This window comes from Cornus florida, unplaced genomic scaffold (assembly GCF_030987335.1).
Source record: "Cornus florida cultivar Cherokee Brave unplaced genomic scaffold, ASM3098733v1 CherokeeBrave_3.0.0_Hap2_Chr02, whole genome shotgun sequence".
In the NCBI taxonomy this organism is placed as follows: Eukaryota; Viridiplantae; Streptophyta; class Magnoliopsida; order Cornales; family Cornaceae; genus Cornus; species Cornus florida.
In genome coordinates, this window is record NW_026775572.1 from 28,673,694 (window position 1) to 28,701,286 (window position 27,593).

The 27,593-nt window shown below is 37.1% G+C and overlaps 2 protein-coding genes across 2 annotated transcripts; both read left to right on the plus strand.

The window, feature by feature from the left end:
* Positions 1-3,641: 3,641 nt before the first annotated feature.
* LOC132294480 (uncharacterized) lies at positions 3,642-5,856 on the plus strand. Its single transcript, XM_059792355.1, has 5 exons — positions 3,642-3,820; positions 3,947-4,202; positions 4,893-5,051; positions 5,128-5,274; positions 5,633-5,856. Exons 1-5 carry the CDS (start codon positions 3,786-3,788, stop codon positions 5,753-5,755), a joined length of 720 nt encoding a protein of 239 aa, XP_059648338.1. The 5' UTR covers positions 3,642-3,785; the 3' UTR covers positions 5,756-5,856.
* A 2,471-nt stretch (positions 5,857-8,327) lies between these two features.
* Positions 8,328-9,724, plus strand: LOC132286316 (probable methyltransferase At1g29790). The gene has a single exon (XM_059788638.1). The coding sequence runs from the start codon at positions 8,357-8,359 to the stop codon at positions 9,722-9,724; it is 1,368 nt and encodes a 455-aa protein (XP_059644621.1). The 5' UTR covers positions 8,328-8,356.
* Positions 9,725-27,593: the final 17,869 nt, after the last annotated feature.

Below are 27,593 nucleotides of genomic sequence, written 5' to 3' on the forward strand. Positions count from 1 at the left end.
TCTTATTCTTTCTTTCTTTCATTTTTTTTTTAAAAAAAAAAAAAAAAAAAAAAAACAACTATGCTATTGTGGAGTTGGGTTGTGGAAGTTTACTAAAAGGGTAGAGGAAGTAATCCAAGTTAGTTGGTTTTTGTTTGGTTTAGTTCTGCAAAAACAGTCTTCAAAGAATAACTGTTTTCTGATATTTGGCATCTCTTTAACTTTTTAAAGAAGGGTTCTTTTCTGTTTTCCTTTTTACCCATTAACATCTAAATCAAAATAGGTAATTATTTGCTTTATTTCATAGATTTTTTCAGTGATTTGATCTTAGAGATGAGATTCTTGAGCTCGCACATACTTCATCTTATAGATTAGAGCTCAATTGTTTAGTAAAAGAACTTAAGAAAATAGCTTGATCACCATTTATTTACTTACCAGCGAATTTAGAACTGTGTATGAACAACTCGCTTCATTTTTCCTTAACATAGACAATTACGAACAAATATTAGTCAAAATTAAACGACTAAATTCAAAACTGTACATGAACAACTCGTAACCCTCTTAACATAGGCAATTAAGAACAAATATTAGTCAAAAATCAAATGAGTGAATCCAAAACAGCTTCATTTGTAACCCTTAATATAAACAATTACAAACAAACATTATTAAATAATTAAAAAAATATTGAAATCCAAAACTGTATAACCTTAATATAGGCAATTGGGTAGGAGTGGGAATTGATCACACTGAAAGTAAAGTAATGGACAATTCAGAAAGCAAGAGAGACCGATTATCATGATCCATGTGGTGCACAGATGTATATGACTTCAATTCTTATCTCTCTTTCAGTGATTTGAAATGGCCTGAATGCCGTGTCTTTTTTGCCAATGTTACTTCCCTTTCATGACTGTTATTAATGGTGGTTCCACCCCCCGAGAAAGGCGGGAGCTTCTCTTTTTTTGCAATTTCAGTTTTCCTGACTTGGTGTAGGCCCATTTTCTATTTTGGCTTCTTAGAAACTCCATTCTTGTCAAGCCCCATCATTCCTCTGTGTGGGCCCCAAAGCCCATTTTCTATTTCGGCTTCTTAGAAACTCCATTATTGTCAAGCCCCATCATTCTCCCCCCTATGTGGGCCCCAAAACTCACACAATGTCACTTGTATGTAATTTACAATATTGGTTTGGAGATTCCTTCTTGGGTGTCATTATTAGTGATCTTTTGTGGTTGCATATATTATGGGCCGTTTGGCCTGTTATATATGTTTTTGGTCAATATCGAAATAGTCGTTTTTTAAAGGTGTTTTAGGTATAAATTAAAACAATGTTTGATAACGAAAATTCATTTATAAAAATTCAGAAATTTGTTTTATGTCCTCTGTTATAGTATTAAAACACACAATATTATCAATTAGATGATATGAGTTTTGGTCAAAAAATTTGATATATTATAATCTATTTCAAACCAATATCAGCCATTCCAAACATGATATGAGTCCAAATTTAAAAACCAATATCAGAAAATAATATCATAACATACTCCAAACATGTCTTATATATATGACCTTTTGAATCTTCTATTGAAGGGATTATTGCTTGATGTAGAAATAGAAGTTTGGATTATCATGGGAATTTAGGGTTGTATTAATAATGCTTACGATTATGTCCCTACCTCGAATGCCCCACCTCCAATCCTCAAATAGTGGAATCAAACCATCTGAATTTGGATCCCCTCGGTGAACTGGACAATTATTGCAAGGGAGGGTGGAGATCATTGGCCCCGCACTCACTACTACAATATGATGTCCACCCTCCCATGCACAAATTAGGATTTGAGTTCGATTAATTAATTTTTGCATCAAGTGTGGCAGGTGATTTGGTGACCTAAACCTTTATAGAGGGGGAGTAGTTGGACCAAAAGTCCTTTGTATCCTTTCAACACATACATTTGCTGTAACAAAGGATCTGGAATTTGGTGATGGACGATGAGGAAGACCAAGAAATTCAATTTCTCTTTTGCTCATGCTGGCTTCTATTGCATGCTATAGTTACGTCATGAAATACATGGGTTCTTAATCAATTATTGCTCTTGCTTGTCCCAAAATGCGTTTGTTTCATTACTCTATAATTGCACATAGTTTATAAATAGAGTGTATATAATTGGGCATTTTGAACTTTGTTCAGTGTTCATACCTTCATATTTTTATTCATATCAAACTTTTCACCAGGTGAAAATGCTATTTGGACACAGTGAAGAGCGCCTCAGAGCAGAGGCTTCCTAGGACATCCATGAAAGGTCACTGACTTACATCATTTTAGCAGTACTTGCACGTCTCTCTACATTTTACTCCTTTCGTTAGTCTAGAATAATAACGTGGGAATAAAGTTGAGGGAAACTCCAATGGAAACATGGGTTTTGTGGGGCCCACCAACCCGAGTTAAGGAAAACTCCAAAACATGGGTCTTGTGGGGCTTGCCAACTAGAGTAAATAAAGGCTTTTTTTTTTTTTGGCAAATTAGGTTATTGGTTAATGCCCCAAATAAATAAAGTTGAGAAAAAAACTTGAATTGAGACATGGGTCATTTGAGACCCACAAGAAGCTTGGTCTAAGAATTTATCTTCTCATGTTTAATATAACCTCATTCCTAAGGGAGATGAGAGGGTTTTGAGAAAAGATATTGAATGAGCCTGGAATGTCATGTCATTAATATGCTTGGCAATGAAAATTCACCGTATAGAGAAATGGATCTCGATATTTGAAAAAAACTACTCAAAAATGTCACTTTCTATAAACTAATTTTTATATTTTCATTGATCAGGTATATTAATGACATGATATTTCCGGTTCACCTTATACCTACTCGGGTTTCGAGCCCCATAATGAATAATTTGTGAAATCACTTTAATATGTGTACTTACCTAACCAAAAAGAAAAAATGGAACTCATTTACCATTTACTACTGATTGATGACTAAAAATGTTTTTTTGTTCTTGGTGAATGGTTTATGAATAATTGATGTTGTCTTGTGTCTTTTAGCACAGCATTGTCCATACCCTGCGACTGAATTGGAATCAACACAATAGATCCAAATCTCAATGGGGAATATTGATTTTATTATAATCTGGAAGTGAAATACAAACTACAAACTTTTTTTTTTTATTTCACGAGTTTGATAATTGGGATAGAATAGGAGAAAGTACTATACTGTTGCCGATGACAATGACCACTCCAGAGCCATAGATTGGGACCAATTTTGTCCAATTGGAGTTTGGTATGCAAATATGCATTTGCTAGGCACGTGATAGGGTCCATATGAAGGTGTTTGATCAATTTCTTTGTCACCCATTACCAGGCAAGCTTAGCTAATACATGCATGAGAGTGCTTTCAAAACTCAACTAATAATATGTTATTACATAAAGAAAAAGACTTTATTAAACTTGGTTCTAGTTTTTGGTCTCTGTCTCTTAATCTAGATAAAAGAAAAGATTCTTTCCTTCAAAAAAGAGTTGCAAAGCTCATTGGTGGGGAAAATGATGCACATGGTGTGTTTGTGGCTTCTTTTTGTGTGTGTGTGTGTGTGTGAGAGAGAGAGGGAGAGAGAGAGAGAGCAAAGGTCTTAGATTGTGTGATTGTTCCACATGCAATGCCAGAGGAACCTCCATGATTAGGACTAACACCTCTCTCTCTCTCTCTCACACACACACACACACACTCATTCTCTCTCTCTAGTTTATAAATACATGATCACCATCCTTATAATTATACTACAAAAAGGGTAGGCTTGGAAGCAGTTGATGAACCTGAGATGAGCAATAGTCCATCACATTGCAGTAGATCCTGGTAAAATAGTACATTCACTATTTGCTTCACACTCTGTTCTATTCGTTGCTGTTTCATTCTTGAAAATTGGCTTTAATTTAATTTAATTGTTGGTTTCTTTTTTTTCTTTTTTTCTTTCTTTAAAAGGTCCATTAGTGAGGACTCACTAAGAAGGTATGTGTTCTATGCAAGTGAGAATTGTATTCAAGAGTTGTTATCAGCATCAGACTCCAACAGGTTTGGGAATGACAAAGATGGTTGGAAGGTTCTCACACTTGACAATGGAGTAGAGATATCTAAGCGCAGGTCCGGATCGTTTCACACCTTTCGTAGCCGCTGGCTGCTCAGATCAGTCTCTCCCCAACAATTCATCACTGTGGCCACTGCCATTGATGCTGCAAAGGTACATAACTAACAAGGCTAGCATGAATTTCGTTTATTTAAAACTGTACATTCCCGTGAACTCAAAATGAGATGTTGTTTTGAGAGAACTGTAAAAGACTATTTTCCTATAACTTTTGTAATGTTTTGTGATTCGTAGTTAACTATATGGTCAAAAAACAGTACCAAACAAATCCTTAGGGTATGATTGGTTTGTTCAAAAAGAAAATACAGTTTCGAGAAGTCAGGGGAAAGAGGTCTTGACCGTGGATGGAAGAACCCGAAATAGCACATCTTTTGACATTCTACAAGATTAACAATTCCATTATAGGCATTTGGGTGAAGGGCAAAAATAAAAAAACTATTTCAGATAATTATAAAAGAGAGTTCTCTCAAAACATGATTTTTTTTTTTTTATTGATTGGGATTTCTGAAAATACTTTTCTAAATAATCAACCGAACATGTTTTATACTGATTCAGTTCTCAAAAAATAAAAAAATCGTTCTCAAAAAACTGAATCAAACATAAAACTGTTTTGAGTGCTTGTGTTCCGTAGAAAGGCAGCACAAGGCTATTGGAGTTATTTCATTCAAGAACTATATGAAATTTCCATCTTGGATAGTAGAATTCAGAGTTTCTACTAAAAAACCTAGGGTTGCTCCATAGACATATATACATTGTTGATGGTTTTTCTTTATATTGTTGGACCAGCAATGGGACTCTGATTTGATTGAAGCAAGGTACATAAAAGACCTTGAAGACAATCTCAGTATCATCAGCCTAAGGTTTGGAGAGAGCTCTAAGCCTCTTTTTAGGAACAGAGAGTTCATTGTCTATGAGCGACGTGAAACCATGGATGATGGGACCTTGGTAAGTACTTCGAGCTTAAAACCCTAAAATTAATCACTTTTTCTGTACTGTTGAACCCAAATTATGTCTTGATCAGGTTGTAGCAGTAGCTTCATTGCCAAAAGAGATAGCAGCAGGATTGCACCCGAAGCAAAACAACGCAATCAGAGGACTGTTGCTGCAGTCTGGATGGGTCATTGAGAAGCTTGAAGATGACTCTTGTATGGTCACCTATGTTGTTCAGGTAATCAATTGCTCATTTACATACAAACAACTTTATTCAGACCTAACAGTCTAACCTAGAACGCTAATCAAAGCACTCTTATACATTGAATATATCGAATAAGATCAAAATTTTGACCTTATTCAATGCATCTAAGAGATGGAAATCCCTCCTAGTCATTCCGGTTAGACTATTAGGTCTAAAAATTATTATTCTATACGCGTGCGCGTGTGTGTGTGTTTTTTAGGGTTGTATGATACAATGGAGGCTAATTTTGTTTAGTTATTGCATTTCAGTCATTATTCTTTATGTGTGTGTGTGTAGTTTTAGGGTTGTATGATACAATGGAGGCTAATTTTGTTTAGTTGTTGCATTTCAGTTGGACCCTGCAGGATGGTTGCCCAAGTGCTTTGTGAATAGGCTCAACACCAAACTGGTTATGATCATTGAAAACCTTAGGAAACAAGCGCAAGCTTCTCCGACTAAAGATGATACTACATGATTATCAATTTGTTTTAAAATGTGGAAAGGAAAACTAAGGAATATATATATATACTCCTTTTTGGTCAGGGCTATAGCATCAACCATAATCATTTACTACTACTACTACTACTCTCTCTCTCTCTCTCTCTCTCACACACACACACACACACTCAGTTGGCTGATTGTGATAATTAATTGATATGATATTTTTTTTTGGATCTTGAACCAGGATGACCCAAATAGAGCTACTTGCATGCTCTAGGTTGGGTGGGGAAAAGAATAAACATGAAGGGATATTTTGTTCCCCAATAGATTATATATATGAACCAATTGAAGGACAGAAGACTTTAATTAAATTTTAATTGAACTTTTAAATTAATTGGTTTTAGGTCATTAAATAATCCAATTTAGTGAAGGGGATTCCTAGAGAGAGAAAAAAAAAATTGGGATCCCAAAAGCATCAACACCACATGCAGTGAGTGAGTGAGAGAGAGAGAGAGAGAGAGATGGCTAGCCGAATATATATGTATATATTTGATCCCAAAAGAATCAAATATATGTGTGCATATATATATATATATATATATATAAATTATTTTAGTATATTAAATCCCACGGAGAAGTGCTCTGTGACTGTTGGAGAGTACTCTGAACTCAACGTCAAAAATAAAGTCAACTTGCAATTAATAATTACATAAACTAATTGATAACCCACATTTTAAAGGTTGTCCACCAATTGCCAACTGCTTTTGTTACTAATTAAAGAAAACATTCAAGACTTTGACTAACAAATCCGTGTAGTACTGTCACAAATGATATGTTTCTTGCAAAACCACTCACTTCCCATTATTTCATCTATCTCCAACACAAAAAGTCAGCATGAGTTGACAAAAAGGCATCATTTATTAGTTGAACAAAACCAATTTCAGAAAACTCACTCAAAAAGTAAGCAAATAATTGGAAAAAGGTATCATAAATTGGTTGAACAAAACCAATTTCAAAAGTATTCAATCCTATCAATAGTATTTGGAGCTTCTCCATCTCTAAATGAAAAAAATAGAAATACTACGAGCTCGATTTGTAATTATAAAAATAATTTTTTATTTTTAAAAAATTGAAAGTTGTACAAAAATATTCTGTTTGGTTTAATTTTTTTAAAAATTATTTTTTTAAAACTCAGTTACAAAAATATCGGACTTTGCTTAGTTTATAACCCTGAGAACAGTTTCTGAAAAATTGAAATCTGTACAAAATTTTTTGTTTAATTCAGTTTTTTTTAAATTATTTTTTGAAAACTTAGTTATAAAAAAAAAATCTGTTTTCATAGAATTGTCTTTTATAATTCTCTTAAAACAGTGTTATATTCTATGAATTCTTGATAACCGTTCTCAGACTTACAAACCAAGTTCTCAGACTTACAAACCAAGTAGATCGTTCATTTTCAAAGAATTAAAAAAGATTGTTCTCTAAGAACAATTTTTTGTTTTTTTAGTTATTGAGAACTATTTTGAGAGTTACAAACCAAGTAGACCTACATCTGCTATAGTGAACTCCACTCTCAACTTTCACTTACGCTCTGTGAGTTAGGAATTGGCAATTTTATCTTTTAAAAAAGTACGACCCTATTTTTTAAACCAATTAAAGTACTTGTCATGAATTCAAACTGAGATCAAAAAAAAAAAAAAAAAAAAAAAAAAAAACTCAACTTGGTTTATTTTTCACCCTAATGCCGACTTGAAACACTCAAATTTGTCATGTCCTGTGCTGTAAGTCAAGAAAGTTGGTAATGTGGTAATAGTTTAGTGTAACAAAATTTCTTTTTAACTCAAAATAGCACAAAAGGCAAATTGATTTGAACGTTTATTGTCTTGGAGAGAGGCGCGATGAAATAGACATATATGTGAAAAACGCAGACTACTTGCATTGGACTTCAAGGACCCTGTAAAACTATAATAAAAAATAAAATAAAAGAAAAAAAGAGAGAGAGACTATACAGGGACTAGGATAAAGCCTGAAGCCCAAACAACAGCATCAGAGGAGGGCAAGGCCCACAAACAAGGCCCTTGAAATTGACTTCAGCCTTTTGTCCAAAACCACAAACGAGATTATCGAAACCAGATCTTCTCCCCTTGTAACACTATTTTTATTTTTTGTAGTATATAATAGTGGTGCACTTCCATTTAACGTGTTGCACATATACTAACCAAAAATATATACAAACACATGATCCACGCAACCGAGATACGGATACCATATATATATATATATATACACAGAGAGTAATATATAAAAGAATTAATTGATGCATGTGAGATACCATATATATATATATAAGTACGTCTATGTATATAAAAGAGAATAGTTGCATGTTAGGTATTAATAGCTAGGAAATGCTAATCTCGAACGCCCAAACCGGCATGTCACAATGAACGAAGATCCAATAGAACATGAAACAAAATGCTTATATAGTTATATACATAACATTACTATGTCTCTCTCTCTCTCTCTCTCCACTGTTGAAGTCTGAGTGACTCCTCCATTTCTTCCATTCTACTCCATTAATCTCTGTCTTCTCCAAAACTAGTTTTAGAGAGAGAAAAAAAACCGATCAGAGAGAAACATGGGAAGTGGAGGAGGAGCTGAAAACTACTCACCCAAAAAAAAACCGCCACTTCAACATTCCCCAGCCAAGTACAAGCTCAAAATGCTACTCCTTGTCATACTAACCAACCTCGTCACAATCTACATTTTCACTGGCCCCTTTTTAAACACACAACCAATATCCAAATACACCCAACACCTCTCCCTCCCTCTTTGGGACACCACCGCCACCACCCTCTTGCACCACCAGCTCAACTCCACCACCCACCAACTCGCCGCCAGTCACTCCCAAATCTCCGACTTACAACAACAACTCAAGTCCACCAACCTCCTCATAGATGCTCTCCTCAATGAGCTTACACACCTCCACAACCCCACACCAACTTCCCCAACAAACTTCAACTATGACAATGCTGTGATGAGTACTTTGCCTAAGGAAGTGAGGCTTGCCATTGGCCCTCACAAACTCCCACTAGGGTACTCGCCGAGAATGGGATCCGGCGAGGTCTACCCGCCATTCGGAGGAGGCTGCTTGATGCTTCAAAGTGAGCTGCAGCAGTACATGAGTTATGACATTGGAGGGGAGTGTCCTGTGGACGATGTCTTCGCGCAAAGACTCATGCTCAAGGGGTGTGAGCCTCTCCCTCGCCGGAGATGCCACCCCAAGTCACCGGCCGGTTATGTCGAGCCAAATCCATTGCCGGAGAGTCTATGGACCACCCCACCTGACTCAAGCATTATCTGGGATCCCTACACTTGTAAGGACTACAAGTGCCTAATAGACCGAAAAAATGTGGCAGGATACTTCGATTGCAAGGACTGTTTCGACTTGCAGAGTAGGGAAAAAAGCCGGTGGCTATTCGATAATGGAGGATTAGATTACGCGATTGATCGGATTCTTGGCGAGAAACCTCCGGGAACAATCCGAATTGGGCTTGACATAGGAGGTGGGACCGGCACGTTCGCGGCCAGGATGAAGGAAAGGAATGTGACCATCATCACAAGCTCCATGAACTTGGATGGTCCTTTCAACAGCTTCATTGCTTCGAGGGGGTTGATTTCGATGCATGTCAGTGTGTCGCAGAGGCTTCCTTTCTTCGAAAACACGCTGGACATAGTGCATTCGATGCATGTGTTGAGCAATTGGATTCCGGACACCATGCTTGAGTTCACATTGTATGATATATACAGGGTGTTGAGGCCAGGGGGTTTGTTTTGGCTAGACCATTTCTTTTGCTTGGGGTCACAGCTGAATGAGACTTATGTTCCGATGTTGGATCGGGTCGGATTCAAGAAGATCAGGTGGAATGCTGGGATGAAGATGGATCGTGGAGTCGAGAAGAATGAGTGGTACTTTTCAGCATTGTTGGAGAAACCAATGACTTAGAGAATTGAGAGAGAATTGTATTGCATTTTGTATGATTTTGAGTGCACAACTAGTTTGCATTTGATAATGAGGTTTTAATAGTTCAGTGCTTTGAATGCAGGACAGTGTGATGCTTAGCTTGATCAGATTGTGTAATAAATTGCTCGTGTTTGATGCAATTAACTAGAGAAATATATATAATTTGCTTATAAGACAAGATGAATGTAACTTTCAGGAGGAGCAATAAATTCCATGTCCACAAGGCTATGGGTGTATTTGTTGTTGCAGAAAGGATAACCGATCTAATTGACTCCTTAATTTGTGATTGGATTATCCAATTTAAAATCTAAGCCAGCAAGATCGAATTGACTCCTTAATTTGTGATTAGAAAATTTTAGTTCAAAATTTTAATTAAATTTTTTCCAATTCCAAATCTAAACCTGCGATTTAATGCTCTCCAATATAAATACTGTTGATGCGTAAATCCTCACGACTCGAAACGACGGCGTTTACCTGCAAAACAAAGGAACGTCACCTCGAATGGCACCGTTGGGGTGCCGGCCGAGGACTCTCCGACGATCAAGTTAGTACTTGTAATCGTATCACATAATAATTATATATATTCTGTTTAGGGGTTTTTTTTCGTACATTCTTTAACGGCTTGATGCCCTATTTATGGCTGTCGATCGTAATCAAATAGGTCTCGCAGGAGATTTGCTTGTGCGAGATCAGAGAGATCATCTGTTGCCAGATTTGTCGGAAATATAATTTGCTCCTTTGACTTTCTCAAATTATGCCAAGGTTATCCTCACCCTGTTGAATCACGTCGTCATTCATTATCCTAGATAAGAAATGTCATCATTCTTATCCGATGGAAATCTTTATCTCTGATAACGAAATATGTCGAAGAGGTTTGGCGGCTGGTCAAGGTAGGTTATTTTTCCCTATCAATTGCTCCCCATTCCCAAGCTTGCTCGTCTAGCTTTGGGAAAGTAAAATTTTTTTTTTTTGGCCCTGGGTACTATTCCAGCGGATACTGTTCATGTGAACAGTAGAAGATTTTTTTTTTTTTTTTCCCTTGCCCTGGAACATTACTCGTGGGGTACTGTTCACGTGAACAGTAGATTTTTTATTTTATTTTTTTTTTCCTTGCCCTGGAACAGTACCTCACAGAACTGTTCCTGTGAACAATAGATATATATATATATATATATATATATATATATATATATATATATATATATTTTTTTTTTTTTTTTTTTGGCCCTGGGAACTCTTCCCTCGGGTACTATTTTTAGTACACTTGGGTAATCTCCTCACGGGTACTATTTTTAGTACCTTTGGGTACTCTGTCCCTGGGTACTATTTTTTATACCCTTGGGTACTCTGTCCCTGGGTATTCTTTTTGGTACCCTTGGGTACTCTTCCCTTGGTAAAGGAATAAATTGAACGAGTTTCACTCAGGTCGTCACTCCTTTAATAAGGGAATTAAATTTTACGAGCTTTACTCTGCTCGTCCCCTTTAGTAAGGAATTTTTATTTACTATCCCTTATAGTACGGGGATATTAATTATGGAATTCATTCATCCCGGTCCTTGTAGTACAGGACATTTATTTACTATCCCTTATAGTACGGAGATATTGATTGCGGGATTCATTCAACCCGAGTTCTTTTAGTACATGACATTTCTTTACTATCCCTTATAGTACGAGGATATTGATTACGGGATTCATTCAGCCCGTCCTTTTAGCAAAGGAATAAATTTTACGAGCTTCACTCAGCTCGTCCCTTTAGTAAGGGAATTAATTACCACATAGGTATAACACGTGAGGGGGAGGATCGTTTTTTGACCTAACCTTTGTAGGTTAAGTCTTGATCTCTGATGACCATACTTTTGTCAGTTAGGCCCTGGTCTTGGTCTCTGATGACCAAACTTGGGGTGACCGGGCATTGATCTTGGATGACCGAGCCTTTGTAGACTTTGGGCAATCAATTCTTAATCTTGGTTAACTAGGCCTTAGTTTTGGATAACCAAGCCTTGATTTATGATAACCAAGGGTTGTACCCTTCCCGATGTGTAGAGACTTACCTGGTTATGGTTTTGGAGGATCGAGCACCGATCTTGGACGACTAGTGCCCCCGAGGGGTTGCTAAAGGAAAGAGACTAAAAACCCGACTAGCTCCATGCACCAAGGTACATCAATCTTCTAAACCTTGTCATCATATGTAGATCGACAATTGATATCGTATGATCCACTATTCTGTCCCCGATGCTGGGATCTTGGGTGATGACCCATTCTATGGACATTTATACAACAGACGGGGTGTCTGGTGCTGCAACAATTTACAGTTGTCCAAAAATATTAAATTGTGTTAGAAAGAATTACTGAAAATTAACCTGCAATGGATTGTCAATCCAAAATTCTGCATAATCTGAAATCGATAGGCAATTCCTGCAAGGGAAGAGAGGTAACGACTGCCGTCTGGTAGGTGGAGGCTTAGTGTCCAACGACTAGCTTGATGCTTAGTGAATAGGGGAGTCGTACCCAACGGCTGACAGATGACGGTCTGGTGGCTAGTACCAGATAACGGACGGTTCCAGTCTCAAGCTCGATCATGCTAAGCAAGGACTCCATTTATTCTACCGACGATGTAGGATTTCACTTCATGATTTAGTTTTGGAATATCTTTACTTTCAGTTTTTCAGTTTCAGTTGGAGTTTTATTTCGGGGTCCACTAGTTGGATTCCCAAGTTGTAACCTTGGAGGTTTTTGAGCTGGATTATTGAATCTTTATTATTTGAGGATTTTATTTTAGTTTCTATCAACTTAAACTTTATTTCTTATTTCGGTTTGTATTCTGTGTTCATTATAAAATATTAATTGTTTGATATCCCTCGGGTTTGGGCCTGGGCCTGATCAACCCGTGTCTCAGATCCGAGAGGTATCACAGTTGGTATCAGAGTACTCTAGATTCAAGTGTCTCTAGGACGTTTCGTATTAAGACTTCCGAGTAGCGTTTTCTCTTGATTAGAGCTTAAGTTTTGGATTTATTGTATTTCTTTACGATTCGTTTAAACTCGTACTAATATCTGTCTTTCTTTGTTAACAGCATGGTTAACGCTAGAAGAGGACAGATGAACAATCGATAGAGGAGAATGGCTTGTAGGCAACAGGAACGCCTGCGGCGTCAGGGAGAGCAGCATTTGCCAGAGTTTCAGGATGATGGTCAGTTCCATGAAGAGTAGGAGGATGTTCAGCAGACTCGGGATCAGGGAGGAGATCCAGAGTTTACTCCTCATATCAATGACCTCATTGCTCGGGCTATAGAAGTTGGGGTAACAGCTGCACTTCGGAATCCGCCTCAGGTACAGCCGGCACCGATACCAGCACCGGTTGTTCAGACTGATACTTGGGAAAAGGCAAGGAGTTCTTTCACAAAGGGGAGCCCACCTGAGTTCACAGACTCCACCGATACAAGAGCAGCTCACTAGTGGAAACAAGACATCGAGCGACATCTTCGCTTGGTTCAGTACACGGAGGTTCAAAAGCAGATGCTTGCTACATTCAGGCTTGTTACGGATGCATTACAGTGGTGGGAGTCAGTTACCACCATAAAGGAGAGGATGGCATTGACTTACGATCAGTTTAGTATACGCTTTGATGAAAAGTACTTTCCTTATGCATTCAGGGCAGCTATGAAGACCGAGTTTCTAAATCTGCAGTAGGGGAATATGACAGTGGCGGAGTATGAGCAGCAGTTCATGCGCTTATCAGTTTTTGCTCCGGAGGAAATGGATACAGAGGAAAAGAAGCGAAATAGTTTCGTCAAGGGACTGATGTGGTTTATCAAGAGAGCTATTACAGGTAGTCCAGCCTATACTACCTATGCTCAAGTGGTAGACGCCGCTCTACAGCAGTATCAATTGATTGTGGATATCAGACAGACCAAGGGTGAGAAGCGGGGTGATAGAGACTCTGTTAATCAGTCAGCTGAAAAAGGGAATGGGAACGGTCACCGACAGAATGACAAGGGCAAGTTTCAGGGACAACAACCTTGGAAGAAGCATAAAGGTGGATCAGATGCTCCCAGAGATATAGCTCATGTTTAGCGACAGCAGAATGGGGGACCACAGGCAGGACAGGGTCAGCCACAGGCTAACCGACAGAGGAGGCCATTCAGTACTTTCCAGGATAGTTGTTACACTTGTGGAACGTATGGTCACACTTCCAGGCAGTGTCCTACAGTTAGACAGGGACAGGGATAGGGGCAGGGACAGCATGTGCAGCAGGGGCAGAGAGCGCCAGTGCTTCTACCAGCTCCACATGTTCCTCGGATTCAGGGACAGACTTATCCAGCATTACCGGCACCGCTGCAGCTCAGGGACAGGCACCGCAGCAGTTACATTATAGCAGGATGTACAACCCTAAGCCACAGGATATGCAGGCACCTCAGGCTGTTGAGGGTAAGTTTCCTATACATGGTTTTCATGGACGTGTTTTATTTGATACAGGTGCTACACATTCATTTATAGTTAGGACTTTTGTTGTTTTATCTGGGATAAGGACGAGGGTTTGCACTAGACCTCATGGTATTTCTACACCATTGGGCGATACAACTATTATATATGAGAGTGATGGGCCTGTGGCACTAGTATTGGCAGACTCAAGTTTCTAGCCAATCTATTGGTCCTGGACATGCACACTTATGGTGTGATACTTGGGATGGATTGGTTGCCTCACTACCATGCCCAAGTTAATTATTTTGATAAGTCTATTGTGTTTACCATACCTGGTCAGGACATGTATGTCGTCGCCATGCCGCGTTCTAGCGGAGTTATTAGTACCTATTTGTTCTATGTGGAGGAAGAAACGGAGGAGGGGACTACTGTATCGTTGGATAACATACCGATTGTACAGGATTTCCCGGATGTATTTCAGGAGATTCCAGGCTTGCCACCTAGTCGCGAGATCGATTTTGTGATAGACTTAGCTCCAGGCACTGCGCCTATTGCTAGGGCACCGTATAGGATGGCACCGATGGAAATGAGAGAGTTGAGGGATCAGATTCAGCAGTTACTCAGTCAAGGTTTTATTCGTAGGAATACATCACCTTGGGGAGCACCGGTTCTGTTTGTGAAGAAGAAGGATGGTTCACTTCTCCTGTATAGATTATAGGGAGTTGAACAAGGTTACTATTCGTAACAAGTACCCTCTCCCCAGGATCGATGATTTGTTTGATCAGTTACGGGGAGCCACATACTTCTCCAAGATTGATCTGCATTTTGGGTATCATCAGCTGAGGGTTAGGGAGCAGGATGTTCCTAAGACAGCATTTCTCACGAGATATAGTTCTTATGAGTTTCGTGTTATGCCGTTTGGGACGACTAACGTACCAGCAGTGTTCATGGACTTAATGAAGAGGGTCTTCCAGGCTTATTTGGATCAGTTTGTTATTGTCTTTATTGATGACATCTTGATCTATTCTCGGCCGGAGAACGATCATGCTAGGCATCTACGGATAGTGTTGTAGACATTTCGAGAGCACCGGCTGTATGCCAAGTTCGAAAAGTGTGAATTTTGGCAAGGGGAAGTGAAGTTTCTGGGTCACGTGGTGTCGGAAAGGGGGATAGCGGTTGATCCAGCCAAGGTTTCAGCTGTGGTAGAGTGGGGACAACCTACTTCACCTACCGAGATTCAGAGTTTTCTCGGTTTGGCAGGATATTATCGTCGGTTTATCCAGGGGTTCTCCAAGATAGCATAACCACTCACTCATCTGACCAAGAAGGGTGTACAGTTCGTGTGGGATGAGTACTGTCAATGAGCTTTTGATGAGCTGAAAAGGAAGTTGACTTTTCTACCGGTTCTGGCTACTCCTTAGAGCGGGATCGAGTATCTTGTTTACACGGATGCTTCGTTGCAGGGTCTTGGATATGTTTTGATGCAGGAGAAACGACCAATTTCCTATGGATTTCGGAAGCTTAATTATCCAACACATGATCTGGAGTTGGCAGCTGTGGTCTTTGCCTTACGTATTTGGAGACATTATCTGTTGGGTGAGTCCTTCAGATTATTTAGTGATCACAAGAGTTTGCAGTATTTGTTCACTCACCGGGAGTTGAATATGAGACAGCACAAATGGTTAGAGTTTGTAAAAGACTATCACTTTTCTATACAGTATCATCCAGGGAAAGCGAATGTGGTGGCAGATGCACTCAGTCGCCGATCTGTTGGTAGTCTTTCTGCCTTTTTCCTCACTGAGTGGAATGCTTTGAAGAATATAAATGAGTTGTCGGACGCTTTTATGGCTTGCATGATGGTTACACCTTCTATCATTCACAAGGTTTTGAAGGCACAACTCGCGGATCAGCAGTGCATTGACAAAGTTACAGAGATAGCTTCCGGCGAGGTTCCATTTTACTATGTTGGGGCTGATGGAGGTTTAAGGTACAAGGGACGGTTAGTGGTACCTTCTGCTGATGATTTGAGGAAGGATGTGATGACTGAGACTCACCACTCTGAGTTCTCTGTTCATCCAGGAGGCGATAAGATGTATCAGGATATGAAGCAGCAGTTTTAGTGGGCAGGTATGAAGAGGGACATTGCTCTTTTTGTTTCTCAATGTAGTACTTGTCAGATGGTCAAGATTGATCATCAGAGGCCACCAGGAGCTCTACAGCCACTACCAATACCGGAGTGGAAATGGGAGAACATTTCTATAGATTTTGTGGAGGGATTGCCCACTTCTTCCAAGGGTCATAATTCCATTTGGGTCATTGTGGATAGATTGACTAAATTCGCTCACTTCCTACCTATTCGCACTGACTTCATTACTGAGCAGTTGGCGAGGCTTTACATTGCAGAGATTGTGAAGCTACACGGCATTCCATTGTCTATTGTATTAGACAAGGATTTGAGTTTTGTGTCAGGGTTTTGGAAGAGCTTTCAGCAGACTTTGGGTATGGAGTTACATCTTAGTGCTGCTTATCATCCTCAGACTGACGGGCAGACTAAGAGGGTGAATCAGATTATAGAGGATATGCTTCGATCGTGTGTTCTTGATTTCAAGGGCCATTGGGAGGATTACTTGCCACTTATGGAGTTTGCGTACAATAATAGTTTTCAGAAGACTATTGGAATAGCACCATTTGAGGCATTGTGCGATCGACCATGTCGGTCACCTGTTTGTTGGATGGAGGTTGGAGAGAGCAGATTCTTGGGTCCTGAGTTCATTAAGGATACTTCTGAGAAAATTGCTCTTATTAGGGACCGGATGCGCACTGCTCAGAGTCGACAAAAGAGTTATGCCGATCGGCGTACTCGTGTTTTGGAGTTTAAGGTTGGAGATCAGGTTCTACTCAAAGTGTCGCCTATGAAAGGTGTTATGCGCTTTGGGAAGAAAGGGAAGCTGGCACCGCGGTTTGTTGGTCCATTTATGATTACGGATCGAGTTGGTAATGTTGCCTATCGGTTAGCACTACCAAATAATTTGGATCGTGTACATAATGTGTTTCATGTTTCCACATTGGGGAAATTTCTGCGAGATGAGGATCGGTATCAGCATATCGATGTTGGGGAGATTGAGTTGCAGCCGGATGCTACTTATTTGGAGCTACCGTGTCGTATTGTTGACCGGCGAGATCAAATCCTTCATAACAAGGTTATTCCATCAATTCGTGTTCAGTGGAGTCATCACAATGAGGCTGAGTCCACTTGGGAACGGGAAGATGTGATTCGCTCGCAGTTTCCTGAAATATTGGATGAAGGTAAGAGCGAATTTTGAGGACGAAATTCCTTTTATTTGGGGGGAAGAATGTAATACCCCTATTTTAAAAGGCTATTCCTAGAATTTAATTTATGGTTTTTTTGCATTTTATTTGCTTATTTGCGTAATTTTTTTATTTAATTATTTGTTTAATGGTTTATTTGTTTAATTAGTCATGTTATGTAATTATTTGCTTAAATTATTTTCGGTAATTGTTTATTTAATTATTTTTATTTAATTGTGTTTATTTAATTGTTTAATCGTTGTTATTTAATGAAAATTTAAATTTAATGGAATTTAGTTTTTCTGACTTATACGTGAATTTAGGGTTGTAATTCACATGGGTGGCCGACGTAGGTATATATATCATAGGTTGGTTTATGGGCCAACAAGAATTAGGGATAGGGCTCTGTCTCTACAGCTACAGGGAAGAAGGATTTATTTTACGTCCTTATATATATATATATAGAACAGTGTGTGAATTTAGGGTTTTGAGTATACGAGAGCTCTGTTTACGTCTCAAGTTTACAGAATGAAAACAAATAGGGGTTTTGTAAGATCCGAGCATTGTAGGGAATGTCAAGGGAGGAATAGAGAGGACCAAGGAGGTGTGGTGGTGGACTAACTAGAAACAGAGGAGGCTTGACAGTGGTTTGTATTGCCGGAACAAGCAAAGTTTGAACAGGCAAGTTATTTTCCTTCTTTTTCCCTTTGCCTGTGTTCTGTGCACCTAGATGGCCTTTAGGATTTAATTAAGAAATAATTGAGTTTCTTATGTATAATTGATGTTATATCGAGGTTGTGTATGTGTGAAAATTTATTCAGTTACAGTTTGGGCGTGTCTGTGATTTATTTGTTTCCTGAAGCATGAAAAATTTGATGAATCTGTAGCCTCTGTTTTTGTATTTAACTGCTATAAACACATCTTAGGAATGGTACTGGGCTTAGATGGAACTCTTAGGATCAGTTTAAAACCAACTAGACAGGTAGTGAATGGCCGGAAACACTGCAAAAAGTTGTAGGAGCAACAGAGGTTGGAGGAGGCTCGAGGAGGAGGAGAGAGCCGGCTCTGGAATGCAAAGAGCCAGCTCCCCCATCAAAAAGCCGGCTCTAGGAGAGGTAGATCCGGCTCTACCCTCCTAGGAGGTGGCTCCAGGTGTATTTAAAGCCTGCTCCAAAATCTGGATAAGGCTCTTTCTCACATATAGTTTCAGAACTTGGTTTTTACGATAAATTTTGAGACTGTAGGAATTGGGGACTGTTTGGACTAAGTTTGGGACTTCACTGTATGACTAAAAAGTTAATCCTAGGTATTATTAAGACCTTTAAAGGACTAAAAGCTTACGTTTAGTCAATGGGACAAACGGTATAAAAATTACTAATTTTCTATACGGCTAACGGAGGAAAGATGGATTAATTGCCTAACTAAATTTTGGCAATGTAATGGGATGTAGGATGGTTATAAAAACCTACTTAGAATGCATGATAGGGTCCTCTATATATTTATTTTTAATCTGTACATGCTTTGGGATCTAAATCGTTGGAACAGTAAACTTTTCAACTATTACATAGATTACTATTGGTTTTCAATTGCTAGTATAACAAAACCATTTATGAAAATAATTTGGATACTAGTTGGGACTGTAAATTACTCAGTTATGATTTATATATTGTAATGTGCATGGATATGGAGGATTGTATGCACCGATATGGGACGGTGGCATACTGGGGACGGTTTAGCTCAAAACGCTAAGACCTAACCTACCAGATGAAAAGTATGGATTGTAAAATATTGAATCCATTAATGTGTGTGAGTTGAATCAACTGACTAGGTTGAATGACCCCCTGGATTAATTGGTTGTGGTTAAATCACTTCAACTGAATAAGTTGAGTGCTTATCTGGACGGTATTTTGTATGTCTCCTCATTAAATAAGTGAATGACAAACTATGGTTTCTGACGGACTTTAGATATATGATTATGGTACCACGATATAAGCGTGAGTCTTAGAGTCGTTGGTTAGGGTGCGTATATGCAGTGGATGCGTAGCTGGATTTAGTAGGTATGTGTACCCTGTTAGGTCTAGGTACTCATGCCCACCTTTGGGTGCGTTTCCGCATATTGCCTTCTATTCAGGTTGAGACCTTTACTATAGTCCAGTGAATGTCCTTAGTGTGGATATATATGTATATTTATGGATTACGTAGTTTTGTTGAGGATATCTAAGGTGTATCTGCGTATTGGGCATTGTATGGATTGCAGTTGGATTAGGACTTGCATGTGGGCCTGACCCACTTCTTTATTATTCTTTTCAGGTAACGGACGATTCCAGTCTTAAGCTTGATCGTGATAAGTAGGGACTCTCATTCATTCTACCGACGATGTAGGATTTCACTTCAGGATTTAGTTTTGGAATATCTTTACTTTCAGTTTTTCAGTTTCAGTTGGAGTTTTATTTCGAGGTCCACTAGTTGGATTCCCAAGTTATAACCTTGGAGGTTTTTGAGCTGGATTATTGAAACTTTATTATTTGAGGATTTTATTTTAGTTTCTATCAGCTTAAACTTTATTTCTTATTTCGGTTTGTATTCTGTGTTCATTATAAAATATTAATTGTTTGATATCCGTCAGGTTTGGGCCTGGGCCTGATCAACCCGTGTCTCAGATCCGAGGGGTATCACAGTGTATCTTTCATTTTTTGTGCAGGTTGATGGAAAATGGCTTCATCTTTAAGCTCATGTAGCAAGAAGTCAAGAATGTAAGCATCAAGTCCAACAAAAAATTTGTATTGTGATTGTGGAGTTTTGACTCCATTGAAGACTTCTTGGACCGAAAGAAATTCAGGCAGAAGATTCTATGGGTGTCCAAATTACAAAACAAAGTCATGCAAGTTTTATAGGTGGGAGGATAAAGAATTATCAGAATATTACAAAAGGTTTGTGTTTGATCTCATGTGTGAAGTGAGGAAGTTGAGAAATGAGAGAAATGAAAACTACCATGAGGGTCTGAGTCACATAAATGGTGGTAATAGTTGTAATGGTGTTTGTGTAGGTTTTCTTCTCGGTTTTTTTACTTCTATTGCAGTTACTGTAGCAATATTTGCAGTTGTAAAATGAATACTGCAAAATTTATGAATCTGTGAACCTGTGATGCAAAACAATGTTTGTCTACTTTTATTGGATTGTGAACCTGTGATTGAAAATAAGGCACGCAAAAAATTTTACAACTCATATACCAATGTGTGGAGCTGTGCATACACATCACAAAAAATACTGTCATTCAAGTGAGTACACATCACAAATAATATTGTACTAGACACTGCATGCACAACTACTAACAGTAAAGTTTCATATACCAATGTGAACTTATGGATACACATCACAAATAATATTGTCATTAAAGTGTGTACAACCACAAAAAGTCATTGAATTGATTAGAACACTGCATGTACATGAAGCAAACAAGCCACCCATAAGTCCGGAAGCAGCTTTAAGCAAAAGTACACCAAAAGAGTTGCATCCAAAGTCAGTTCAACCATTGTCCATTGTCCTACAAGTAAAAAAATGAATGTATTAGATGTGCAGACATTTATTACAAATAAATTAATGGGATCAAACTTTTTGGGATTGTCCACATACCATAGATTCCTGGGTAGCAAGTGTAAGGTTAATTCCGAGTGTTTCAGATTGGGGCACATAAGTAACCTTCACATGCAATAAAAGTAGACAAACATAAGTATGGCATGCATAGGTATTACACTCATAAATTACACAGTGAAAAAAAAAAAAAAAAAAGAATATATATTACCTTTTGTTACACAGTTGCATGTCCTTTAGCTCTAACTGATCTTGCACCTCCCCCACTGCTACTTTCTCCCACAAACAGCCCAGTTCTTTTCAAAGGAGGCCTTCCACCTTTGCCTCTTGGTGGTTTAGGAGGTGCTGCATCATTCTTGCAGCTTCTAACATTGTGCCCTTCCATCTTACACTTTCCACACCTCACTTGAAAGTTCCATTTCCCAGAACCAGCCTTTTTAGCTTTGATATCTCTCAGTTCTTCAACACTTTTTATTCTTTGCTTTGTTGGCCTTCCTATTTTTGGTTTTTCTCTCAATGGTGGGAGTATTGGAGGATATCCTTCAAAGTTCAGAATTTTTCTCAAACAAAGTGGCTTCACAATGTGTGCATATATGTTAAGGTGTGTCTCCCTGTGTTAGTAATGACTCATATAGTCTTTAATATTGCCTCTCCTAGAATTGATAACAGCTGCTGCATGTATACAAGGTATACCAGTGACCTCCCAAACCCTACAACTGCATCATTCTCTCCATTACTGTCAACCTCATATAATTGTGGTCCTGCAGGCTGTACATGACATTTTCTATATTTCAGCCTCAGTTTATCGACTTCATCCTGCACCTTTGGATATAAAAGACCATGTTGGCCTTCCATGTATTCTCTCTTATTATTACACCTTTTTAATAAGTACCTCCTTATCATTTCAAAAATGTAAATCAATGGTTTGTTCCTGGCCTCTAGAATTTGCCTATTCCAAGACTCACACATGTTATTGCTATTTAAATCACACTTTGAGTCCACTGTAAAGACACATTTGGACCATAAATGGTGAGGGATTCCGTTCAACCACTCAAAAGCATCATTGTTTATCTTCTTAATGTTTGTCATGTGATTCTTGAACACCTCAAGTGTAAATGCATTAGAAGCATTCAGGAATTCAGTTTTCAATCTGAGACATGGAAATTTCTTCCTAAAATTTTCATACATATGTCTAGCACAAAACCTATGGTCATTATTCTCACATAACTTGTCCAACACAAAGTTAAAAGTTAACTGATAAGGGGGACCAATGATTGCCATCAACTCATTAATAAACCACTGCCAAGTGGCTTTTGACTCAACCTCTACCACTGCAAAAGCAATTGGGTAACAACTATCATTTGGGTCCCTACCAACAGCACTTAACAACTGTCCTTCATATAGCCCTTTTAAAAAACAACCATCTAGCCCTACAAATGGCCTGCAGCCTGCTTTGAAGCCACTCCACATTGCTTCTAGACAATAAAAAAACCATCAAAAACCTTTCTTTACCCTCCTTGTCAATTTCAGTTTTCACTTTGCATACACTGCCAGGATTTGTCTGCATAACAAGCTTACAGTACTCTCTGATTTTCATAAATTGCTCTTCAAAATTACTTTCAATCATTTCCAAGGCTTTAGCCTTAGCTCTGCTTACCTTGAATCTAGAAACTTGTATCTCAAAATCCTTTTCAATTAAGCCACTTAAACCACAATTCTTCCAAGTTGGGTCCACTCTGAATTGGTTTATGTAGTGCTTGGCTATGTACCTAGATGTTGCTTGTCTATTTGTTTCAGGTGGAATACAGTGGTGTGTAATTCTATATGTCTTGATTTGAAAGCTATTATCACTGCTATTCTTTGAGACGTGAATCCTCCAACCACATTTACTAATACACACAGCAGTAATCCTATTTTTCTCATTTTTCTTAAGCCTGAAATCATATTTGTGTTTTATAGCATGGTCCCTCAATGCTACCCTAAAATCATCTGCACATGCAAACTTCATCCCAATTTCTAAGGGTTTAATGCCCAAATCCCTCTCAACAACATATTCAGTAGCCTTAATGGTACTATCAACTTCCTCATCTGATGAGCTATGAACACTCCACAACTCATCACTTGGTGCATATACAGAATCTCCATTTAAGTCTTCTACTTGACCCCATAAAGCTTCAATATGACCATCTAAGTCTTCTGAATGGGAAGAGGATTGGGAAGAGGCATGGGAAGATGAGTGGGAATGAGAATGAGGTGCAGCTGTAGTTTCAAGTGCAGGTGCAGGTGCAGTTTCAAGGACAAGTGCAGGTGCAACTACTAGTACCTTCACCAATGAAAAATTCTTGTACATTGCAAACATATTCAATAGACCATTATCAGAGACTATTAGCACATGATTTCCATTACTAAGGTCTCTATAATAGACTTCACTTTTGGGATCTAAGTTCAGTAGTGCCAACTTCTCTTCAATTTCAAAATATGACATGCGATCGGGATCACAATTATCAAATTCATCAACTTTCCCCCCAATATAGTAATAGTGGTCCTTATCAAATTTTTCATCATAATGTATCTCAATTGTATACTTTTTAGACATTATGAACAGCACCTACAAAAATTTAAACAAACAATACTAATTAACATCAAATTACATGCATGTGCAGACTAACATCAAATTACATGCATGTGCAGACTAACATCAAATTACATGCATATGCACTGTAAGGATAAGAATATACCCAATATATTACATGCATGTGCAGACTAATATCACTGTAAAAACATTAACAGAACCAACCTCAAATGCCAAAAAAAAATATAAAAAATAAAACATTACACAAGTTCAAGGCAGTTTAACACTTTGTTAGACATGTGGAGCCCAAAACAAGAAAAAAAGAGAGACAAAAGGCCCTCATTTTTATCTCAAACCGTAACCCTATTTTTATAAAATAACTATACAATACACTGCAATAAACATGAAGAAGACAAAGTGGAAGCTATTTAACTATAATCGAAACAAATAGAGACATGTGGAACCCAAATTCGTTGACAATCGACACAAAACACTAAAGGGGACCACATTGATTCGAATAAAACCCTTTATCGAACAGAAAAATAACAATAACATCACAGAAACTATTGAATCACACAAATACAAACGCTATCACATAAATACCCTAACTTTTATCATTATTAAAGAAATCAGAAATGTGAAAACATAAAAACCCTAACCTCATAAACGCGTTTTTTCCTTTCAATGGTAGCACTTCGTCTTTGATCTCAAACCCTAATAGCCAAAAATTACAGATCGTCCACAATCAAGCCACGAAAATGACTGTCTGCTTCGTCTTTGGTGTCTGTGTTTGTGAGGGGTTGTGTGTGTGTGATTGACAAAAGAGATGACTGATGGTCTGGCTTGGGTTGAATAACCCTAATTTAGTGTATTTAGCCCAAACGACGTAATTTTGAGTATGTTATGTTTCATTACCCAAAACGACGTCGTTTTGTTCAATCTCTATTTAGGTCATTTCATCTTTTTCAATTTTTTTTTATTATTAAATAAAGATTATTCGGGGGTATTTTCATATTTTTGCCCACCCCTCTAACAAAAAGTCCTTATTTGCAACTTTTTGAAATTTGAGGGGTCAATTTTGAACGACAGGAGTGTTATTTGTAACTTTTTCAAACTAGAGGGGTGTTTTTTGCACTTACCCCATTCTAAATCTTTTGTAACTCCATCTTCACTTAACTATGATATCATGTTATTCTTGTTCTTTCATTTCCTTGTTATTATTATTCTTGTTGTCTTTATCTTATAGTGTTGGTGAAAACCATATAGTTTTTTTTTTTGTTTTATTTATTTATTTATTAGATATCATGTCTTTTCTTACTCTTTCATACCATGTTATTTCTCCTTTTGTTTTTTTCCCTTTGTAAACTGTTATAGAATCATTTTTTATTATTAATTATTACATTGAAAGACGGGTCAAATACTCAAATGTGCCCGGTGGTAACCTATTCCTGGGAGAACCTAACCTCTAGCCATTGATGTCATGTGGAGGGCATATCACACATCCCTTCACGTTCAAAAAGTCACGAGGCATTCGGCATGTGTTATGATATTATTTTTTTGTATATTAATATTTAAATTTAGGTCCATATCATATTTAAAATGATTGATATTAATTTGAAATAGTTCATAACATATCAAATTTTTTGGTCAAAATTTGTATCACCAAATTGCATATTATGATATTGGAGCAGAGGAACTAAATTAAGTAAAATTTTAAATTTCCCAAAACAAATTTTCGTTACCAAAAATGGTTTCGATTTCTATCTAAAGCACTCCTACAACAAAACGGTTTATACATACGTTATGATATTGACAGTGTATGTAACATACCTAAAATTAATTATATATAGAATCATTTATTGTATTTGGTCACTAAACAAACTCTAGCAACTTAAAGTATCGAAACATAGCGGCGTTGGTAGGGATTTGGGAGATAAGTCATTTAGGTTTTGCTTTCGAACTGTGCTATTTACTTAAACGGTGAATGTATTATAGGGCCGATACACGTGCTAAACAAAAACTCTAGTAACTTAAAAAAGTTGTTTAGGATTTGAGTGAGATAACAATGCAATGTTACATGTGGCAATCAAGAAAATCATCATCCTTACATTTCGAAGACAAAAACCCAAATTTTATTGAAGAAGGTAAATTGTTTTTAAATTTTTAAATTTTCATTATTTTATTCCCAACTTGCATATGTAAAGAGTTGGTTACAAAGTGTTCCACATTTGTTTAGAAAATTGCAAGTGTTGTAGAGAGATAAAAGAGTATTCTACATATTTGTGTAGAGAATTGCATAATGTAAGAGAGAGATGAAGGATTTTATGCGTTAAAATGTTAGGTTAATTACACTAACATTTTTTTAGGTTTGGCAAAATAATATATTGAAATATTACAAGAAATTCAACAAAATCCAAAAAATAAATAAGTAAAACTCAGAAAATAGATCGCTTAATTCTTCACACACACTAATTCTTTATATATATATATATATAATATTATGATATGTATATTAAATGAGGGTGTTGATGTTGTTGGATAACTAATGGGGTAATTTTGTCTTTATATAATTATGATGTTTAGATTAAAAGGTATTAAAAAAAAAAAAATGAGAGTAAAAATATCATTTCACACCCATTTTGACAATATCAGTAACAGAAAAGTGATTTGGGTTGTGAGTGATAATATTTTGAAAGATATTTTAATGTGATATTTGACCAAACTTGAGAAGATATTAGTGTAATTAACTTTACTAAAATTATTGAAATTTATAAATTAGAGAATATTCTAGAAATGTAGAGAGTTTAATAGGAATTGTAAATATTTAGATGGTTAAATATAGAAATAAAATTAAAATAAATGTTAGTATATCCTAACCCTTCATTCTAAGGGGAGGAGGGGGTGGAGGTCTCATCACTAATCTATTTAAATATTAGTGAGAGTGTAAGTGGTAGCTTGAACATAAATTATTAAATTGCCTTTTACGAGTGTTTAAGGATGCTTTTAAATGTATGACTGTTATTGTGAATTTCAAAAACTTTAACGTGTGATTTTCGTAAATATAGAAATTTTATTAGAGTCTAATATTTCCACTCTCACGGACAGAAGTTAGTAGCAACAAGTTGTGTAAAAGAAATAAATAAATAAATTTAGAAAATTTTCACAAAATATTGATGGTGTTACCTAAGAACATTAAAAACACACATTACTAACATAAACAAATCAAGTTAATGTACGAAGTAAGATTTTAGACCTATCTAGAATATTCAGCTAACGCTAACTCTATTAATATTATAACCACCTACATTCAACTAACCCTAACTCTATTAACATTCTAACCACCAACAAAGGGGATAAATAGCAAGCAAGCCAATTCGAACAAAGCTTAAGCGAAATTGAAAATTAATTTTAATGAATCACGGTTCATGTAATTGGATTTTTGAGGAAGAATTTTGTTATTTGGAATTGAGATCTATTTTAGCTTCCCAATGATTTAGCTTTGTCAATTATGCCTAAAAACTGGTTTTGCAAAGCAATAATTTGACTCTTTGGTGTCTGGTCCTCCTTTTCAATTAAGTGTTTCATTTATTTTTTATTTTTTTTGTCATGAACATCTATAATTCTCCCAAACATATTAAATAAAACTTCTACTCTTACCATTTTATGTGTGACATTGACTAATTGAACTTTTAAGTATTCAAATTGTCCACATCTTTCAGTTATGTATAATAAAATTTGAGAACAAACAAATTTTGGACTTTAAGGAGGAGAGATGAATTCGATTTTTTTGAAAATTCCAGCGTTATGCTTTTCAAAAATACTTTTAAGAAGAGTAAAGAGCAACAGTTCATTTAATTTCTACAACAAAAATAATAATTATAAAAATTAAAAAAAAAAATTGTAAAATACTTTCTGATTCTGTGTGGATCCAAAAATTAAAATGATATGAAAATCTTCT

What these genes read in the sequence shown, in the direction of transcription:
- LOC132294480 (XM_059792355.1), top strand. Translation starts at nt 3,786, where the DNA reads ATGAGCAATAGTCCATCACATTGCAGTAGATCCTG. An exon ending in TCACATTGCAGTAGATCCTG is followed by an intron (nt 3,821 to 3,946) that starts GTAAAATAGTAC and finishes TTTCTTTAAAAG; the next exon opens with GTCCATTAGTGAGGACTCAC. An exon ending in CCATGGATGATGGGACCTTG is followed by an intron (nt 5,052 to 5,127) that starts GTAAGTACTTCG and finishes TGTCTTGATCAG; the next exon opens with GTTGTAGCAGTAGCTTCATT.
- LOC132286316 (XM_059788638.1), top strand. Translation starts at nt 8,357, where the DNA reads ATGGGAAGTGGAGGAGGAGCTGAAAACTACTCACCCAAAAAAAAACCG.